At 39.5% G+C, this 20,184-nt stretch overlaps 3 protein-coding genes across 6 annotated transcripts in view; 2 read left to right on the top strand and 1 right to left on the bottom strand.

Annotated features, from left to right (window-relative positions):
• Positions 1-3,677, top strand: part of LOC133519171 (voltage-dependent calcium channel subunit alpha-2/delta-3) — a 112,090-nt gene extending 108,413 nt beyond the window's left edge. For all 4 annotated transcript variants that reach the window (XM_061853132.1, XM_061853134.1, XM_061853133.1 and 1 more), the window contains one exon: positions 384-3,677. In XM_061853132.1, coding sequence (XP_061709116.1) covers positions 384-488 — 105 coding nt within the window. In that variant the 3' untranslated portion in view covers positions 489-3,677. The remainder of the gene's footprint in view (positions 1-383) is intronic.
• Positions 3,678-8,913: 5,236 nt separating this feature from the next.
• LOC133519172 (gamma-glutamylcyclotransferase-like) lies at positions 8,914-16,084 on the top strand. Its single transcript, XM_061853136.1, has 3 exons — positions 8,914-10,262; positions 10,490-10,623; positions 13,716-16,084. Exons 1-3 carry the CDS (start codon positions 10,137-10,139, stop codon positions 14,125-14,127), a joined length of 672 nt encoding a protein of 223 aa, XP_061709120.1. The 5' UTR covers positions 8,914-10,136; the 3' UTR covers positions 14,128-16,084.
• Positions 16,085-16,647: 563 nt separating this feature from the next.
• The window catches only part of LOC133519169 (insulin-like receptor), a 121,440-nt gene continuing 117,903 nt past the window's right edge, over positions 16,648-20,184 (bottom strand). Inside the window, exon 26 of the mRNA XM_061853130.1 lies at positions 16,648-20,159. Coding sequence (XP_061709114.1) covers positions 19,912-20,159 — 248 coding nt within the window. The 3' untranslated portion in view covers positions 16,648-19,911. The remainder of the gene's footprint in view (positions 20,160-20,184) is intronic.

The raw sequence follows: 20,184 nt of genomic DNA, 5'->3' as shown, positions 1-20,184 counted from the left end.
TCTGATGATATTAGTTTCTGCCATAAGAGACTGCCAGCTGAATTCCCAACCCGGGGTGCTGACTAGACCCCATTGGGAATAGTGGTTTCCTCGTGATAGTTTCCTTCTTACTCTCCATCTGTGGCCAAAAGTAATACAAGGGTCTGCTCGCAGATTGTGGATAACCATGTCCATTCATTCTTAACGACGCCTACGCCTAACATCCTAAGACAAGAACCGGAATTTTCTTACAAGTAACCGGAGGGCAATTCGAACTGTATAATCTTGTTATGATGTTTTGTTGTTTCTTGTTGATGTTCTTCATCCACCGTTTGATAACAAAAAATAATAATCTGAATAGGCCTCCTGTATTATCAAAATCTGATTTATAACTCTTTGAACAGGAAATCGAAATCCTTTCGTGCGGCCGCGGCTCGAGTACTCGGGCGCCGTGGGCTCTGCTGCTAGCGACGGTGACGGCGCTGCGGTGGCTGGCGCGCGGCACGTGACTGCCCGCCCGCCCTTGCTAACTCCATCTTTGCTAGAACGCGAGCCCGGAGCTCGAGCTCATCGGAAAAACCCGCTAAATGTTCCAGCCTCTTTGTTATATCCTACTAACACAAATTCTACTCGTTCGAGAGCTTCGAGGTATTGTTGTTCAGTGCTTCAGTGTGAGGACAGTTGGCGAGCGCTCCCGGGCGGGCCGGCGGAGCACCGCAGCCGCGCCCTCGAGTTCTCCTAGGTTACGTCGCGCGGAACCACGAGTTTTGATCTATTTTACCGACTGAAGTTTTGGTCCGACCAAATGAACTTTTGACCTTGTTTTGAGACAGGACGATACTCGATTTAGGAAACGATATTAAATAAAATATTTCTCCCTCTCGGTTAAGTTGACACTTTTCTTATTGCGGCCGACGCCGCCGCGTGCAGTAATAGGTAGGTAACGAATATCTTGTTAAATTTAAATCGGAGATTATCACAAACTTGGAGATCTTATAAATTATAGCTAATGTTAATAGATATGGAAAGATAAATTAATGTAAAATAAAGATATGGTTTAAAACTGTTTTAGAAAAATTTACCTATGTTGATCCGAAACTCGATTTATTTCTTGATATCTGTCATTCACATATTTATATCGCTAAACTTATTGACTAGTTGCATAGGGTTGATGTAAATAAGAAATATTTTATTTGTAGGCAGTTCTTTTGCTGATTTTATGTGTGCCTGTGCGTGTAACCTGATAGTCGTGGTGTCGAGGACACACTGGTATACTGATTGCTGTTACCTATTTTATAAAATTACATACTAGTGGCGCCAGGGTGCCTTCTTTAGGCTCTGTGAGACAGTCACAACATTGGCAGCCCATTCAATGCAACTGTTAATCTGACTAATTGTTTTTTTTTATATATAAACGTGCGGCTACAGTCACATGTGAACAGCCAGCAGATGAAGTGGCTAGCGAGAGAGGTGTCTAAAATGATCTGCACCAGCTCTTATTTTCTTAACAATAAAGTTGTGTTCAGATCACTGTGAATACTTCGGCCGCTTAGCTTCTTATGCTGTTGACTGATCAAACGAACAGGAGCCGCAGCCGGCGCTACTCCTCGACACCGCGATGTGCCCACTTTCATACGAGTACGTCTAGTTGTTAGTGATTTTCTCGCCTAATCTTCAAATAATGCTGTAATTGGGGAATCTGTAAACAATTCCATATTTTTATTGTAAATATTTTACTAACTTAAATGGCCTACTACAATTTTAGAACGTGTGTTGCTAATATTTAAGTCGTTCTATAATTAAATTAATGAAACTACGTCATTTCGATTCGACTACCACGCACCCACTTTAAGTTGTACTGCATAATCCATTTAGCAATAAATAACATCGTCATTTCATTTCATCTTTATTCTGTAATTCTGAGAGACAAGAATATTATTCAAAATCAACATTTTTACTTTGATATAAAAGTTTGATGTTTGGCAGTATTAACAAGATAAGCTCATACTTACACTTGTTTGTATTTGATATAAATGTGAATCTAAATAGAATTAAAGTTGAGATCCCTTATACCTTACCTATCGAATATAGACATTTTATATGTATATCATATCAAATAGTACCTATTTATAATGTAGTATACGAGTCGCAGCTTGCTATTGTCCGTTAAGTGTATAATTCCAAACGTTTGAAATAGTACAAAAGCCATAGCTACATATATAAAATAGTTAACACACTGGAAGTGCCAAACCACGTCTACCTATTATTTCCGATCACAGATTTTAGTGAGTTCGTGAAAATTTTATAAACGCCTGTTACAGGGGTTTATACAACGGAGCCTGAGTTTACGCATGAAAGAAATCATTTTTTGAAATCCTGAATACTCTGGATATTGTAGTTGTACTATGTCGCTGCTACACGGCAATATAATTTAAATATGCATATCAAATAATTAAAAGCGACATGGTACTTACGATAATGTCCAAATGTTAATACTGACCACGTTGCTAATCCCGAGGACAATGGTAAGCGACTACTTGTCCATCAGATGTTGGTCACAGCGATCCGTTCTATCTACCTACCTACCTTTAACCTTGTTCTTCGGATGCGTTTAATGTTTTCCGTGTTAAATAGGTACCTATACAAATTATCGCTGAAACACCAACAAGAGAAATTGGCAATTAGATATTAAGGTAGGTATGTGCGGCAAGATAGCTGAGAACGACGCAAATGTATCATCGACTAGATCGGTCATATCACGTATCGTAACATACACATATTCAAAATATAAAGATAATTGTTGGAGGGCGATTTTGAGAAATTGTACATTTTGTATAAATAATACAGTAAGGAGTCGATATAATGGCGTAGTAGAGGTTTGTTGTACGGGTGAGTGGCGAATGACGAACGACTGGTAATTGAATTGCTTCTAGCAAGCGTCGAGTCTTCCATAGCAGTCGAACGCGTCTCGAGTGTTTACTATAACGTCTAAGTATTAAACGATAATAATATAGCGTATACCTAACATAGCATAGCTGAGCCCGACGGGCGCGGGGCGGAGAGGGTTTTTTTACTGGCACTTGGCGGGATTTAGTTTTACGAGAATATAGACACAAAACGAATACCTCGTTTAGTTACGCAAATCGTAAATAGCTAGACAGAATTGTGATTATTTCGCGTTTATTTCTTAAACATATCAATTCAGGCACCAAAGAAAACTATAGTATAAGCGATTAATAATTGATTCTATGTGACTTTTTAAATAAGTTAAGTTTACCTACCTACTTACAAGTGGAACAGTGATCTCAAAAAATCTTTGCCACTTTTATATATATCTCATTATTGGTGTTGTACGTTTCGCTCGGAATGGAAAAGCTGTTTTTCATATTCTCACAATTCCCTCATTATAATATTTTCATTATAGTTGATACAAAACTTTTGAGGAATTATTTAAAGTCTGTTTTAGAATTAGGTCCGTCAGCCCAACTATTTTGACGTCACTGTTTTTAATATTATTTCTAGTATTTACGTAACAAGTTGTATGATTGGTATAGTTCTATTATTGGGCACAGCCACTCTGTGAACATGGTTCTTTAGTGTGAGTTTAGAGAAGTACCTACTCTTCTTTTGTTAATTGCCAGATCATGCTATAGATATACGGTAATTAAAACAATAAAATTCTCTTATAAACATTGTGATCATGTGTCTTACTCAACCTTATCTTCTTGTTTCCCTTGATTGTTTTCTTTGATTGCTCTACCCACAGACTAGAAATATATATGACTTATTGGGTCTAGTAGTAGCAGGGGGGCGACCAAAGAGTAAAGTAAGTATATAGGTAAAGAGTGCCCTCTTGAAGCATTTTATGGAAACTCATTTGAAAGTGCCATCTCCCACGTCGGCTTTCTTATTTCGCGCTCGCTTACAGCTCACGCGCACAATATCGCCTCGTGTGTAATGATCAACTTAGCTTATAAAAAACCGGCCAAGAGCATGTCGGGCCATGCTCAGAGTAGGGTTCCGTAGTTACTCTTCCGTCACAATAAGCTAACCTGGAGCTTAAAGTATGGTAGATTTTTAACCAAGGGATGAACTGTGGGTGTACATCTTTTTACTATGAAGGGGAAACTTTTTGCGATAACTCAAAAACAGCTAAACAGATCATATCCGCTATAGTTTTCATTTAATGTCTTTCTTAAGCTCTACTTCCAAGATTTTTTTTTTTTTTGGACCTATGGTTCAAAAGTTAGAGGGGGGGACACATTTTTTTTTCTTTCGGAGCAATTATCTCCGAATATATTCACTTTATCAAGAAATGTTTGTTGAAGACCCCTATTAGTTTTGAAAGACCTTTCCAACGATATCCCACACTGTAGGGTTGAAGCAAAAAAAAATGTTCACCCCCACTTTACGTGTAGGAGAGGTATCCTAAAAAAAAATATTTTTTTACATTTTATTGTACGACTTTGTCGGCTTTATTGATTTATATATCCATGCCAAATTTCAGCTTTCTAGCACTAACGACCACGGAGCAAAGCCTCGGACAAACAGACAGACAGACAGACGGACATGGCGAAACTATAAGGGTTCCTAGTTGACTACGGAACCCTAAAAAACGATTTGCAAGTATGAACCAGTCATTGAGCTATTCCACTCCATTTTTTTTGCAGAAGTACAGTACCACATTTATCTCATACCCTATCGTATTTCTAATCGCAATCGGTGCCAAAAATGATTGCTACGCGTGCTTTTATTACCAAACATCACCATAATACAATTTGCATTGCATTTCATTTTGAAAGAATAAAGAAAATTTAAACCTATGTTGCCAGACTTTATCGATAATTTTACAGTCCACATAAATATTATAGGATAATAAATAAATATTATAGGACAATAATAAATATTATAGGACATTTATTACACAAATTGACTAAGTCCCACAGTAAGCTCAATAAGGCTTGTGTTGAGGGTACTTAGACAACGATATATATAATATATAAATATTTATAAATACTTAAATATATAGAAACCACCCATGACTCAGGAACAAATATTCATGCTCATCACACGAATAAATGCCCTTACCAGGATTTGAACCCGGGACCATCAACTTCGTAGGCAGGGTCACTACCCACTATAGTTAGGGAGGCGAATAGGGGAATTTTCGGTAATACTCGAGCGTGGCAGTTTAAGATATGAGAGATACCTTAGACCTAATAGAACAACCTAGTAAAGTATTTAGCTCTATATGTAGTGACGCGCGCCTAGGATAGACGATCAGATTAGTAAAAAAAAATCGATAGTCTGAAATACTCGAGCGCGTCAGATTAAGATATTGGGAGTTGATTTTAGTGTTTTAAAAACTAAATTTAACTAATCTGACGATAAGTCCTTGACGCCGCCGAGTTATAGGGTCGCGAACTTGTAAAAAAAAAACGTTAATCCGGCATTCTCGAGCGCGATTTCTTTTAATTTTATTTTGAAGAATATAATCTAAAACTTACTAAAAATACAAAATCTGCCGGTTTCCGCATGACCGGAAGTGTGGAGGAGCCATTTAGTCTTCCGAAAAACGCGTTGCGGCATATAAGTCGCAAACGATACATTTTACAAAAAAAAGTTTAAATAAACAAAAAAGGGAATTTTATTATACACAAAAAAGGTCTCTTTACATTTTTGTCCAAAGTTAAAACTTTTTGACTTGAAGCATCATAAAAACTCAAACTCCCGGTTTTTTTGAGTATATCTCGAAAACTGAGGGTGTTAAAAATAATTGATATGAAATAACGATGATTAAATTATGTGAAAGAAGAAGAAGATGAATTGTATTGAGCAAAAATGTAAAGGTCATATATATTAATTATTATTATTATTGTAGTTTGTGGGCCTTTGACTGCCACGTCGACCAGGCATTGGTCTATTGTGACAGCCCTTTAAAGTTCATTACTGATGCCCGTTGAATCCAGGAAATTCCAGATTCTTTGGGCCGTAATGTTGTGTACCTCATAGGGTTGCAATACGTACCGCCCTAAGTGGGTACTTCTTTTTGACATTAGTGGTCCACAGGAGCAGAGAATGTGCATTGCAGTCTCCTCTGAGTCATGGCAGAACCTGCATGTCGCGTCTTGTTTCTTTCCAATTTGAAACATGTGTTTGTTCAATTTATAGTGTCCAGTCAAAATTCTGGTCACCGCGCAGGCTTTGTGTCTTTTGAGCCCTAGAAGCTCCCTAGCAGTTTTGCTGTTGAACCCTTTGATTAGAGCTTTCGAGTGTTCTTGTCCTTTTACGAACTTCCACCAATCGTTTACCCTTATTTTTTCTAAATTGCTGAGCAGTGAATATGCATCCCGTTTTGTGATTCCACAGATCGGTTCTGGGCCGACCAGGGGTGTGTCTGCGCCCTTTCTAGCAAGTTCGTCCGCTTCTTCGTTTCCGTTAATGTCGGAGTGCCCTGGTACCCATCTAAGTGTGACTTTGTTGGAGTTTGTCAGTGCATTGAGGTTTGTTTTACAGTTCTGGACTAGTTTTGAGTTTGACTCAAGGGATTCTAGTGCCAGCAGAGCACCCTGGCTGTCTGAGTTGATGTAGATATGTTGGTGTCGTAGGTTTTTATCCAGGTTAATCTCCGCACATTTGTTGATGGCGTAGACTTCAGCCTGGAAGATTGAGGCCTGTGTGCCCATGCTGACGCTGGCTCTGAGCTTAGGTCTCTCACCATAGATCCCACATCCTACACCAATGCCTTTCTTGGAACCATCCGGGTACCAAATATGGCTTCCCTCTTAGACGTACATTTGGTCGTTGGTCCATTTGTCTCTAGGAGGTATTTCTACTGTGTACAGTTTAGTGAAATGACATTCAGTGTGCGTGTCATCGGTGGGCATGCTAAGGGTTCTATTTGCAAAAACCCAGGCCTTTAGTTTGGTTAATGCTTGAGAGCGCCATTTTGGCCTGTTTAGCATGCATATTCTGTAGACGCACTGCTTAGCCTCCTTTTGCACCTGCAAGTGGAGTGGTATAATATCCAGCAGTGCGTCTAGGGCCGCCCCCGGTGTCGAGGAGAAGGCCATATATAACAATACAATTATAATACAATTTTTATATCATTTCATTTTTTTATACAATAAATAATACAATTCGTACTATATTTCATCTACATTTACGTTGGTTGCATCTATCACTTTATTGTCATTCTTAAAATCCCCGTTTTATCAAGGAGAAAGAAAGGAAAAAAAAGAAACCAAAAAACCTTTTTCGGTCAGATTAAGAGAACCCACCAACATTTTTGTCAGATTAAGAAAATATGCTTTCAGGATACCGAGATAAACCTCCCCTATGAAAATCTGACGCGCTCGAGTATTTCAAAAAAACTTTTTTTTTTTGCATTTCAAAAATTCATCGTAACTTATCGTCACGCCGAAATCGTCAGTTTTTTTAAAGGGAGCTTCCTTGGGGCCTACTTAACACCCCTTCCGAAAATCTGACGCGCTCGAGTAATTTTTTTTATTTTGAATTTTTGACTACTTTATATTCCTACCCCCACCACGCAAACCGGCAGATTAGTATACCGTTGTTATCAGAGGCACTTGGGGCATACGTAGTATGAATATCTGACGCGCTCGAGAATGCCCAAGTAACTGTTTTTTTTAACATTTTTGAAAAACCGTACACGCCAAACCCACCGCTAAAATGGTTTTTATCATATGAGCTTTTCTTTTCGAAATTATTTGATCTTTCGATTTTGATAGGTCTCGACGGCGCCGTTGAATTACGCCATTTAGCTACCTCGCCTCCCTAACTACTAGGCCAAACCGGTCGTCGTTTAACCGATCTCTACAAAAAGAAGTAAGAGGTTTCCAATTATGTTGATAGTTTGTATTTTAGAGTTCATTTTGTGTCAGTATAATATTTACCTACTGACCGAAACTGAACACTACTGATCAAAATCATAAAATCGCTTTCTATTTTAACCTTAATCAAGTAAACTTGCTCAACAGAATTGAAACAGAATTGAAAAATCTTAAAATAATCCCAATTAAAAATGAACTGCTCACCAGCTTAAAGTGTCAGTGTGCCATGGTGTATTATTGTCATTGTCACTTGTCGCTACGATGCACACGACCAAACCAAAGGTCTTCACCAACCCGAGCGCGAAGGCGAAAAGTTGCAGTTGCCGTTGCTGCGGCAGATGGCACGATGTGGTTTATCATTGCTGGCTGTAACTGAAATCATCATTTACACAGTATCAGGTTTTATCACATGTGTACGTTAAACTTCAAGGTTTGTGAGTGTGCTCTGGTAGCGGAAACAAAACACGTATAGCCAATGGATACGGGATATTAAAATTATTTTATCTCAGATTAAAATTTAAACTTCAATGTATGTGTTTTATTTTATTCTATTAACAAACACATTTCAAAATGAGTAAAACGGTAAAAAGGGCTATTACGAAAATCAACTGCTAATTAGTTACGGTCAACTGTTAGGTATGCTTAGTCACTACACTCAGAATAAAATTCACTGTCCCTTTATTTCCAATGCTACAGCACAAAGATACTGCAAAGCTGCTTCTGTGTTACAAGCACGATGGCGTCTTTAAGCTGTATCGACTCTGGCTGCAGCACACTACATAGACCTATATATTACTTGACACTGTAATGTAAATTTTCATATGCGTAACTCATGTTTCCATACTATGCACGATTTGTGATCTATCACGACATTACGGGCAATAATTTGTCGCGTTTTATTAACTACAAAACGTTACAAGACTAAGGATGTCATAATCTTATGCTAACAACGTATCAAAACAATATGGACCTCAAAATTCAATCCGTACCTACTAAGTTTTCTTTGGAAAAAGTGTATCAATAATCTTTCCATAAATGGGTAACCATAATTCACAATTTAACGAAGAGTAGAGAAAGGACCAGGAGAACCATTGGCGATCCATCGGCAGGGTCATCTTCTACCGGTGCACTTGTATTTTCATGAAAACCCATACTTGAGGGTAGATTCACAAGAGGGCGATGAAATAATAACACGTCGCAATAGCCGATAATTGGTGATAATTAACAGTATGGATATCACTTGAAAATAACTCAAGATCACTTCAATTTAAATGGATTATAACAATCAATTTTAAAAAAACGTGGCGAACCCAGAGATGATATAACGTCCGGTTGGACGCTTCAATCGCTCTGCTCGACTGAAACTTTGCTGGTGTCCATCCTGCTAGCCGTGGCGATATGCGTCCAAGTGGGCGCTGTGGCGTAGCTTGTCGTTATCTATAGCTACCCATAGAAACAAACCGGTGACGGGCGGGCTCCTGGCAGTGAATGTGTTAAACAAAGAGCATATAATCACTACGGTGTTAAACTTAGAGTCAGTCTCCTGACAGCGCTGCGTCATCATGCGTTGATGAACAGTTTCATATTCGAAAAATATATTATATACTGCTAAAAATTTGTCTAAAGCCCGACCAGAAATATATGATAATTGTCAAGAGGGCGCTGTTATTCTAATGTATAGGGTGACAGTTCTGTTTAGTATGAAAAATTTAGTTCTAAGAAATTCCGTAATATGGCGCGTGATCATATATTACTGGTCAGGCTTTACATTAAGGTAGTGTGTCTAAAAGCAAGTTACAGAGATATATATCTAGCTGGGCCGACTCTCAATTTGTAAGTTCAAATTTGCCTCTTGTATTTTTATTTTTTATACGATCGGCCCGATTCGAAGAATGAGATACTTTAACGACACGATAAGTACTGGTTTAGATATCGTTTGAATATCGTATAATTGACAGAAGCAGCTTGATTCGGGCAACCAATGTCACTTTGACGTTAGAAATATCGTAGATAGATCTTATTGGGATCACAGCGGAATCGAAATAAACATCAATTTTTACATGTCGTTTAGTTATCGATATTTTAAAGATCTTTCCAAGATCCTAAACGTGTCTTAATCATTCTTCGAATCGGGCCGTATGTTATTCTATCATAACCATAGAGTAACTTTATAAGTTTGTATACTCAGGTAATGGAAGGAAAGTCACACTCGTAACGTCATACTTAAGATGACAGCTAAGTATATTTTAGTTTCACTTTACAAATTAATGGTTTAGTTTAACATCATTTATTACATTATTCAAAATGATCAAGTCTGAAATAAAGAAACCTGATACAATTTTGTACTTCGCGTACGGCAGTAATATGCTATCGTTCCGCATCCATATGCTGAACCCTTCAGCCGAATTCGTCACTATAGGATGGGTTGAAGTAAGACGACTTATTATATTAAGTAAAACAACTACCTCGCTCCACATAAAAAGCACTTCCTAAGCATACTTATGCATTGTAAATAATTTCACAAAAAATCATAAGCCTTTTACAAACTTTGTATGAGTTTTAACAATATTGTTATACACCTGCTGCATGTATTCATTCAATTATTTTAATGTAAGTGTAATTTGGTAACGACTGTAATAGAACGATTTGATGAACAGAACTACCGTGTGGATTTCATAAGTTACTCGTCTTTTTGGGGCGGACCAACAGCAACTCTGGTGCCCACGGCTAATGCTCACACTTGGGGTGTTATATGGAGACTACACAATGACGACATGGCCCATCTCGATCAGTACGTATAGCCCAGCCGTATCCATGATGTTAGTAATACATAGTGATCTCAATAACAACAAGCGGGGTGGTTTGGTTTCCAATAAATAATACTTTAGGTAAGCACCTTACCAACCCAACACGTATGTGAACTTCTAGGCGTAAATGTACGAAAACTGTGAGGTTTTCTGACAGTATTTCCACTCATAATTATAATTCATAATTTTCTCATTTTTTACACCCAAGACATAAAATAAAATAATTTCAAACCATGAAAAACTGTTTTTACTCTATATATCTTACTCTATATACTCTATAGCTGTGGCACCCCACGGTGGTAATCCCTCAGGTGGCTCAGGTTCATGATGGTTGGATGATGATTGATGGTATGCCAGTGCGTCGAATTTCCCGCTAGTGTTACGGCAAAGCATAATGACAACGTCATGTGTGGGCACTGAAAGAGTCGTATATTTGTTTATTTGTTTATTTATTAATTCAGTTTACAATTGCACCTTAACAGCTAAAGCCACAGCGGCACAAATTGGGAGACAGTAATTGAGTACAAAAGTATCTACATAATCACATTATATAATACTACTTACAGGCATCTCTCGCTCTATCACTCTCTTACACTCAGTCATCAGTCGTCCGATTGCACTCACAAACAAGTCACACTCCGGGTGTGCCTCAAGCACGGAGTTGAGTAGAGCGTGCGCGCGCGCGACCGGCGCCTGGGCGTGCGCCCGCGTGCGCGCGCCGCGTTCCGCTAACAGCGGGTGACGCCGCGCGCGAGTGTACTGGTTAGGAACAAATAATCGCATGAAGGCCTCGACAAGGGCTACGCTATCAATTGTGTTTCTAATCACACCGATTGAGAATTTTGCTAAAGAGAGCAACCTACGTAACTGGAGCGAGTCGTACCCTAGATGTCCCTGCAGAAATAGAGTAGGGTACATGTATGGATAATAGGTGTGTATCTTTTTGTATAACGCCCTGAGATATGACTTCTGAACTTGCTCCAACATAAGTATATATTTACTTTCATGCGGACTCCACACCACTGCATTCGTTTCGAGTATGCTGCGTACGAGTGCCGCATACAACACGCATGTGGCTTCCACAGTCAGAGGCGCCGAATTACGCAGAACGAAACCCAGTCTTTTATACGCAGTTTTAGCCACGGTCTGTACATGTTCGCGAAACGTGATATCTGAGTCAAACAGTACTCCTAAATCGCGTACCTGCTCCGAGCGCGATATGTCGGCGCCGCCAATATTGTAGTGGAATATTTGTGGTGCGCGGGCTCGGGTGAATGACATCATTTCACATTTACTGGCATTGAAATAGAGTTTATTTTCAACACTCCAACGATGGACCGCTTCTATGTCCCGCCGTATATGATTAAAGATTGAGAATGAAAGTTTCAATCCTGATACTCGTACTTCTCATTCTTATTCCTGGGTACAACCAGAAATTGAGACTTTAACAATAAGTATTCAAGTGCTACTAACAATTTAAGTATACCTAAATGGGAATAGTCTGTTACGCCTAGTCCTGCCTAGTGCTAGCGAGAAGGGGAAAATGTTTTTTTTTTTTTCATTTTTTTTTTCAAAGGCACATATACATAATCAATTTTAAAGTTACTCGCCAAACTGCTAATGCGGTTTGTTGGCGAGACAGCGCTCATTGTTTACATTTTTATGCACCTAAAAAGGTACCGTACTTAACCCCTTACCGCATATGCAACCTATATACTCGTATACGGCTGATATAATCTTCTACTCTATTGACAGCTATTTAAGTTCAAATTTAAAACTATATTTTTTATGACACGTTAAGGGATTAAGTTGCTATCATTCTATGCTTACATGCCCTAAATTATACAAGTACATAATTTTACAAGAAAATAGACTATGCACAAACAACAAGTCTAATAATAATAATCGTACACGTTAGCTGAGGTCAAGGTAAATTATCTAAAAGTATTTTTTTTTATTTGTTCTTTACTTCCATTATGCTATGTTTCTTTTCCTCTCTTAACCATTCTATATCATTATATATTTTTGGGACCAAAAATTTATCTGTTCTTCTACCATAATAATTTTTGACAAAATGTTGTACATATTCTAATATTCTTTGTTCTATATCTGCTTTTCTTAAACACTTTAAATTTATTATTATAGTAATTATCTATAGCTATCAAATATTGTACTCTTTGAGTCACAGGTAATATTTTATACATTTTATAAAGTTTTTCGTAGACGCCTTTCAGATTATTTTTAGTTTTGCTGTCCAATAAGTATTTGAGTGATCGTATCTGTAGCTTTTTAATTTCCTCAATATACGTTTGGAAGGTTCTGCCATATACATTAAGTCCATAACGTATCACTGATTCCGCTAGTGCATAATATACTACAAGCATAGTTTTTTTACTAATTAATTTATGTAAGTAGTACATTTTGCCCATTACTGAGCGTAATTTTGAACAAACCACATTGATGTGTGTTTTCCAATTAAAGTTGTGATCAATATGCATACCTAGATACTTATAAGTGTTTACGTATTCTAGCGGTTCACAGTTGCATTTGTTATCCTTTCGGTTGTGCAGGCAATCGTATCCGTGTCCTATCACACCTATCTCGTTATAATTGACCGACTTAGCTCTGCGGTTGTATGGGGAATATATGTGCATACTTTTAGTTTTTGATATGTTTATAATTATTCCGTTATCGTGGGCCCATTTAGTAATCTCGTCAAAGTCGCTTTGAATACACCTGTGAGCTTCCGATATATCTGCATGCGAATATAGTAGGCACATATCGTCCGCATACATGTATACCTTGCATTTCTTTATAACGTTTACAACGCTGTTGACCAGCATCACGTAGCCGACAGGGCCATACGCCGAGCCGGTCGGCACCCCGAGCGTGTGGGAATTGTATGATGGGGTGCGCTATAGTATATATGTCCCATCATATTAGTCCTTCACAATCGTCTTTATCTAAGTATTTCCTTTAGAATATGCTTGTCATTTGAAGACATGTAGATCGTTACATCACATAGAATTCACTGTTAGGTGTTAACAATTTTGAAAACATTTTATCTCCTTCACAGCCAAGAAGGTGTCGACGTGAAAAAATACTACGTAAACAATCTCCTAGTCCATACAACTCACATGGGAGACTTTACATGCCGCTGTTACATTCAAAGAATAAATCCACTGCCGCGAGCAGATACCGAGGAGATCCCAATCGAGCGGTGGCCCTCTTGGGCTCTGAAGGAAATCATGATATACGGCGCCAAGGAACACGGGTTGCCCGACTACTACATCAAGAACTTGAAGCGTTTGAAACATAACGGGGAAGAGGGCGCCATCAGAACTTGGTGTCTCTTGGAGCGGTACGCTCGCGAAAAGCCGTGCGAGTGCAGAGTGCCGGGACGTATACCAAGGGAGCCATTGAAACTGGATAATAAATTAAAAAAAGATTTCAGGTGGACCTCTGAGATAATTAAACAAGATGACTAAAGATGATGTTTGGGTTAAACAACGGTACGAAAAAGATTTTTTCCACTCTCTAGTCTCTCCTTTTTGATTGAGCATTTTTAAACAGTATAATAGATACTACTAATACTTAAAATAAATATTATTTTATTTTTTACACCATAATAATAAGTACGAGTAGCATGCATGAAGGCGCCGTGACTTCAGATTCTTCTCTCGATGTTTCACTGACCGCGGAGGAGACGGACGTGCATGCCCCGGGATCGCAGATATCATTGTTATTGAATCTTTTATTTTTAGTTAGTATTAACAAATAATCGATGAGATCGATCGAAAATAAAATTGCGCATATTTAGAAGAATTTTTTACCTTTTGTCCAAAAATGCATACAATTTTTTAATCTTCTTCTTCTCCTAAGCTTTTATCCCATCATCTGGGGTCAGCTCTCCTTGTCTATCTTTTCCATTTTTGTCTATCCTCCGCTGTTGCTGCGTCCATCTCGGTCTCCCTCAGATCTCTCTGGACCGTCGTCAGCCAGGTCGTCAGCGGGGGGTCTTCCGTGGCGACGCGACGTGGTGGGTAGGCTTACGTTTACCATGTGGTCTGTAGGGCGGCGGAGTATATAGCCATACCATCGCAAGAGACGTTTCTTTACCTTGTCAATGATGGGAACGACTTTGTAACTGCCTCTGCTGTGTATGTTTCGAACTTTGTCTAGAAGTGTTACGCCCGCTGACCAGCGTAGGATGCGCATTTCTGTCGCGTGGAGTTTTGACAAATGTTGCAGTGTAAATGCCTAGCACCCTGTACCGTAAAGTATAGCTGGTCTTATCGCCATTTTGTACAGTTTACCTTTTAGTTGGATGGGCATGCTTTTATCGCACATCACGCCTGTGAGCTGTCTCCACTTCATCCATCCTGTGGTTGTTCTGTGAGTTACATCTTTTTCGATCTTACCGTCACTACGGATGATAGACCCTAAATATTTAAAATGTTCAACCGTTGGTATTTGGTATGCCTTCTATGTAGAGTTGTTGATTTGTAACGTGTGACCATCGAATATACACGACATCAGAAGGCCTACCGCGAACCACGTTCGACGTGTTGCCTCCCTGTCATGCTTACGTACGAATGTACAAGTGCGACAGAGAGGCAACACATCGAACGTGGTTCGCGGTAGGCCCTCTGCTCCGTTTTCTTGCGACTGCTTTTAACCAGCAGTCTAGATCCTTCTGAAGGCCTTGCAACGAGTCTGGTATACAACTTTTTAATAATACGTTTTAAATCTATGATTATTTTAATCGAGCGAAAATTGTTTAACAGGTTTCGAATCGATGAAGTTACTAGAGAAAAGCGTGAAGGCATGTTTTTTGGCTACCGCATCTAAAAAAATCGGCCAAGAGCATGTCAGGCCTTGCTCAGTGTAGGGTTCCGACGTTACCCGCTTGTCACAATAGGCTGCCTTGAACGGGAGCTACTAGGTGGCAACAAGCAAAAGGGAGTTAGTTATCTTTGCAGCAGTTTTAGTACCTAAGAAGGAAAGACTTTTAGCAAAAACTCAAAAACTGCTCAACCGGTCACGTTCGCTATAGTTATCAAAAAATTATTTTTTTAAAGAAGACCCATTTTAAAAGACCTATCCAACGACACCCCACATGATAAGATTAGAGCAAAAAAAACAAAATCACAAAATAAATTTTTGAAGGGGAAATACTCTACACGATTTTTTTTTCATATATATTTTACCATTTTGTTACCATGATTGATTTTAGTAATCATGCCAAATTGAGATTTCTAGCACTAACGATCATGGAGCAAAGCCGCGGACGGATATGGTGAAACTATAAGGGTTCTTAATTGTCGACTACGGAACCCTAAAAAGCGCCACGATTTCTCAAGAACTCTGCTACGTGAACCCACTGCACATTAAGGGTAAGTAAATATAGCCAAAATTGTTAACAAGAGTCAATAGACTTCTCGTGCCATGGCATGCCAACTGGCCATTTTTCCACTGCGATACAGCCGGTTGACTCGGGCTGACTACTACCATCTGACAAATGTTCGACTGGGACGCGATGAACATATTCGTAGAGTCAGACCAAGATATCCCGACACTATTGGTCATAGAAATCGTTGCCAGCTCGCGGTCTAGTATTACATTCAGGTTATATTCACATTTATCAAATTGACATATTAATTACTAGCTGTTGCCCATGGGCCACGACTTAGTTCGTGTAATTTATTTCCCCATACACAATTTTCAAAAGAAAAAAAAAACACATTTTGCAAATGCGTCACGTAGTGATGTGTGAAAAAAAAATGAAATCGGAAGGATGTTTGATTATGTTTATTATAGTATGTAACTGGGCACAACCCTGGCGCCTATTATGTATAGTATAGTGTTGAACATTATATGTGGCCTCGCCAACCTGCCCAGCGGATTCTATACTGTGCTATTTATTGGCTGCTAGTGAATATGATATAGTATATTATGCAATTCATGATGATACACAAATTTGGGTACAATTATAATGAAAACAACAATTATTTTTCCAACTTTTTTTATTAATATAAATATTAAAATTATTATTAATAGGTACTCGGTTGTCATTAAATTAAATAGGTATAATTAAGAGTCATTCCACCGTTACGGTCACAGTACTCGTTTCCGTTCCCGCGCTGCCAAAGGCGTACAACTAGGCTATTTAAAAAATAATCGTTAAAGTTAAACAAGCTGCTGTGTCTTTCCATTCATAAAATATCGAATCTCTATCGTCTAAAGTAACAACTAAAAGAACTCTTTAAAGCGGCAGTAAAGTTTATATTTATAGTGTGTTACTATTGGTAGACAAATTCATTATAATTTAAATTATCTATGCCACAAATCATGTTAAATGGTTAATGGTATGAAGTGGCAGATACGATTCTACCTCAGTCTATAAGAGTAGACACAGAGCGCTCATGCTTCCGTATCGACGGAATGACCCGTACATCGAACACTACCTCAAAAGTTTGGTGAAATTGTATCTAAATTGAGCATAGAGCACAACGCTACCCCGACACTTACACCATTACACAAACACACACACACATCACACAAGGAACACAATCATTTGGAAATATTATATTATTATCAGTCAATAATTTATGCGCATAATATAATTACTAAAATGAGGTATGTATACAGCAGCTACGATAAAAGGTGGAAAAATCACAATATAATAAATACTGTCGAAAACAAGAGCGCAAGTGATAAGACAGGCCGCAGGGAACGCGGTGTGAGGCAACGTTGTGCGAGCTCGCGCCCTCCCGCGCCGGCGAGCAGGACAGCGCTCGCTGCCGGCCGAGCGAGCATGCGTCGCAGCGGGGCACGCGGAGTGGCTCGGGCCACTCGTCGGTTCGCGCCGGCGCGGCGCCTCTGCTCGGCAATAAACGGTGGAACGAAAACATGGCTCTACATTTAAATCGTTATGCTAATCGATACCTACAATATTTGCATAAATTGAGCAAAAGGCACTATGCACTTTCTAAAATTAAAGAATTATTTGGATTTCAACTTTGGAAAATAATTTGAAATCAAAACTCTGGTGAGCTATTAAACTACGACGAATGCAACGTGCCTTGAGCCCGACAAAGATGCACGCTCGCCGTCGCCGCCATATCGCGCGGGCGCGATATGAAAGGCCACAGTGCATCGAACGGAATCATATAAACCATTACAATATTTACTGCTAGCCATTCGTTACACATGCCCCATGCCCACCCAACCTTTACCGAATTGTATTCCCGTGGCACGGTCCGGACCGCGCAGACGCGCGGTCAGCCAACCCGCATTCCGCTAAGGCTGGATGTATCAAGGCACTCGTTTACACTTAGAACACTAGTACAGCGCCTCACAGCCGCTGCATCCGATGCCCCTATATTTTTACTTGCGGCGTGATTACCGATTATGTTGAAACGAAACATTTTGAACTAGTCATTTAAGTATAACATGTTGAATATAACCGGAGACCCGCGTGAGGCCTCGATCGCGATTCCGCGTCCGCTCCAGGACGTGTGAAGGCACTCGGTTCGCCGTGCGACACCTCGCTTGCGAGCGTTAAGTACAATCCGGGATTTACATTGGAATACTACATTGTTTAATTTCTAAACTGTATACTTGATACCTATAAAAAAAACATAACACAATAGTATTGCGTAAGTTATGTTAATATAATTATAGATATTTGCATTGTTTCGCATTGCTATTTAAATTACATTTATGCAAGTCCACATTATATTCAGATACAAACATTGATTAACGCGCCCGTCCTCTGTTCTGTCGAATTTATAATTTCGTATAAAGTTAACTAAGTTGATATCCGACAAACAGAAGATGGTCACGCGACTACAATTTATATATAGTCTGCTCAAAACGTGCGAATGAAAAATCCGCGATATCTATGGCGTCGTTGTACCTCTCAACAAAGAGTACGCCCCCTCGCACAGTGGGCACGCTCCGAGCAGTTGTTTACCGTACATTAGTACTTACTGCACGATGCGACTTACTAACTGTACATTATGTAAATATTCATATGCAACAATAATAACATAGTTAATATTTAAAGATGACTATAAATTACAATAATGTTTATTGTATAATTGATATAGAACACATTGTTTTCATAGTAATTATTTACATAAGTGTATATATTATATCCTGGAAATTATTAAGAATTACAAGGGTAGATTTATTCATGTCAATACATACGGCTATAATTTGAACTATTATTATAACAAATAATAAGTAACAATAATTAGATGGGCTACATTTAGAATTCAAGTCTTTATTGTAAATCCGATTGAAAAAATTATATACCATAGAAACCATTAATTTATTGAAAAACTAAGGATCTGACAATGAGTATTACAATATTATATTATTAAGACCATTTGTTTGGACAAACGTTTTATGCGATCTTGAATATTTTTATAACTATCAATTTACATAACTTTCAGTATGGGCAGGAAAATGTATGTCACTTATAACAACAAAAAGCACAAGATGCAGAAATAATGCGTAACAAGAAAACATCCCAAAGGTGTGGCGTCAACATAATGGAGTCGCGGCAGTCGCGCACGGCGGCCGGCGGCCGTGGGTTCGATATCAGGAAATTAATAACACAACTCGTACACGATCTTACACCTACACAATAATATAAAAATTACATCTTACTCGATAAACTTAACATTAATAGGCTATGTCAAATATGACACCGATACAACTATTGATTGAGGTAAACTATATAGGATTCGCGTCCGTCGACGGACCGGCTTAAATATCGCCAAAAATATTAATTTCCTGATATGAAAACGAGTCGTCAGATGCGGGTCGACGCGTAGTCGCGTCAGTAACGAAATAATTAACTAGATTTAAATTCTAGATAACGTCGCCTCTGCAAGTCGGCACACTCCGTATGCAATAAATTACAGTTATAAATGCAGAGAAGATTTAAGAACTTTCCCTTAAATATATAAATTTACGCTATAAATAAAAATAAATCGGGAGCGTTCGCGCGACACGAAGCGGGCCGCTTCGAGCGGCGCGACGCGGCGTCGCAACGCGCGACAACAATAATAATAATAGCTCGGCTCGAAATACGCACAATCGACGATCGTTTAAAAATATATACAGCGACGCGGACGCGCACTCTCGGGTTCGGCAGCTCGTCGAATAATTCGCTAACTACGCTTACGGCTAGGATTCGAAGTCGGTCGGCTCGGCCGACGGACCGGAGGTAGATTCGGTTGGCGCGCGGCGGGCTGGCGCTAGCAGCCCGTGGCGGCGGGGTCGCGCGAGTAGCGCTCGTCGCGCAGCACGCCGTTGGGCCCCTGCAGCTTGAGCGGCGGCGGCGGCGGCTGCAGCGGCTCGGCGGCCGCGTCGTCCGACGCGTGCGAGCGCAGCGACGACAGCTCGCGCACCCACGACGCCAGGCGGCCCGACACGCCGAACAGGTTGGAGCCCGAGCCCGTCGCCACGGCGCCCACGTTCACGCCCGGCAGCTCCTGCTCCTCGTCTGCCGACCGCACAATGACGACCGT

This window comes from Cydia pomonella, chromosome 6 (assembly GCF_033807575.1).
Source record: "Cydia pomonella isolate Wapato2018A chromosome 6, ilCydPomo1, whole genome shotgun sequence".
Classification (NCBI taxonomy): Eukaryota; Metazoa; Arthropoda; class Insecta; order Lepidoptera; family Tortricidae; genus Cydia; species Cydia pomonella.
This window is presented reverse-complemented; position numbering and strand designations above follow the sequence as displayed.

Bases quoted from the DNA above. Each gene is read 5' to 3' on its own strand.
- LOC133519172 (XM_061853136.1), top strand. From the start codon at position 10,137: ATGATCAAGTCTGAAATAAAGAAACCTGATACAATTTTGTACTTCGCG. The intron at 10,263-10,489 runs GTAAGACGACTT...TTTGATGAACAG, and splicing joins TCACTATAGGATGGGTTGAA to AACTACCGTGTGGATTTCAT. The intron at 10,624-13,715 runs GTACGTATAGCC...TCTCCTTCACAG, and splicing joins GACATGGCCCATCTCGATCA to CCAAGAAGGTGTCGACGTGA.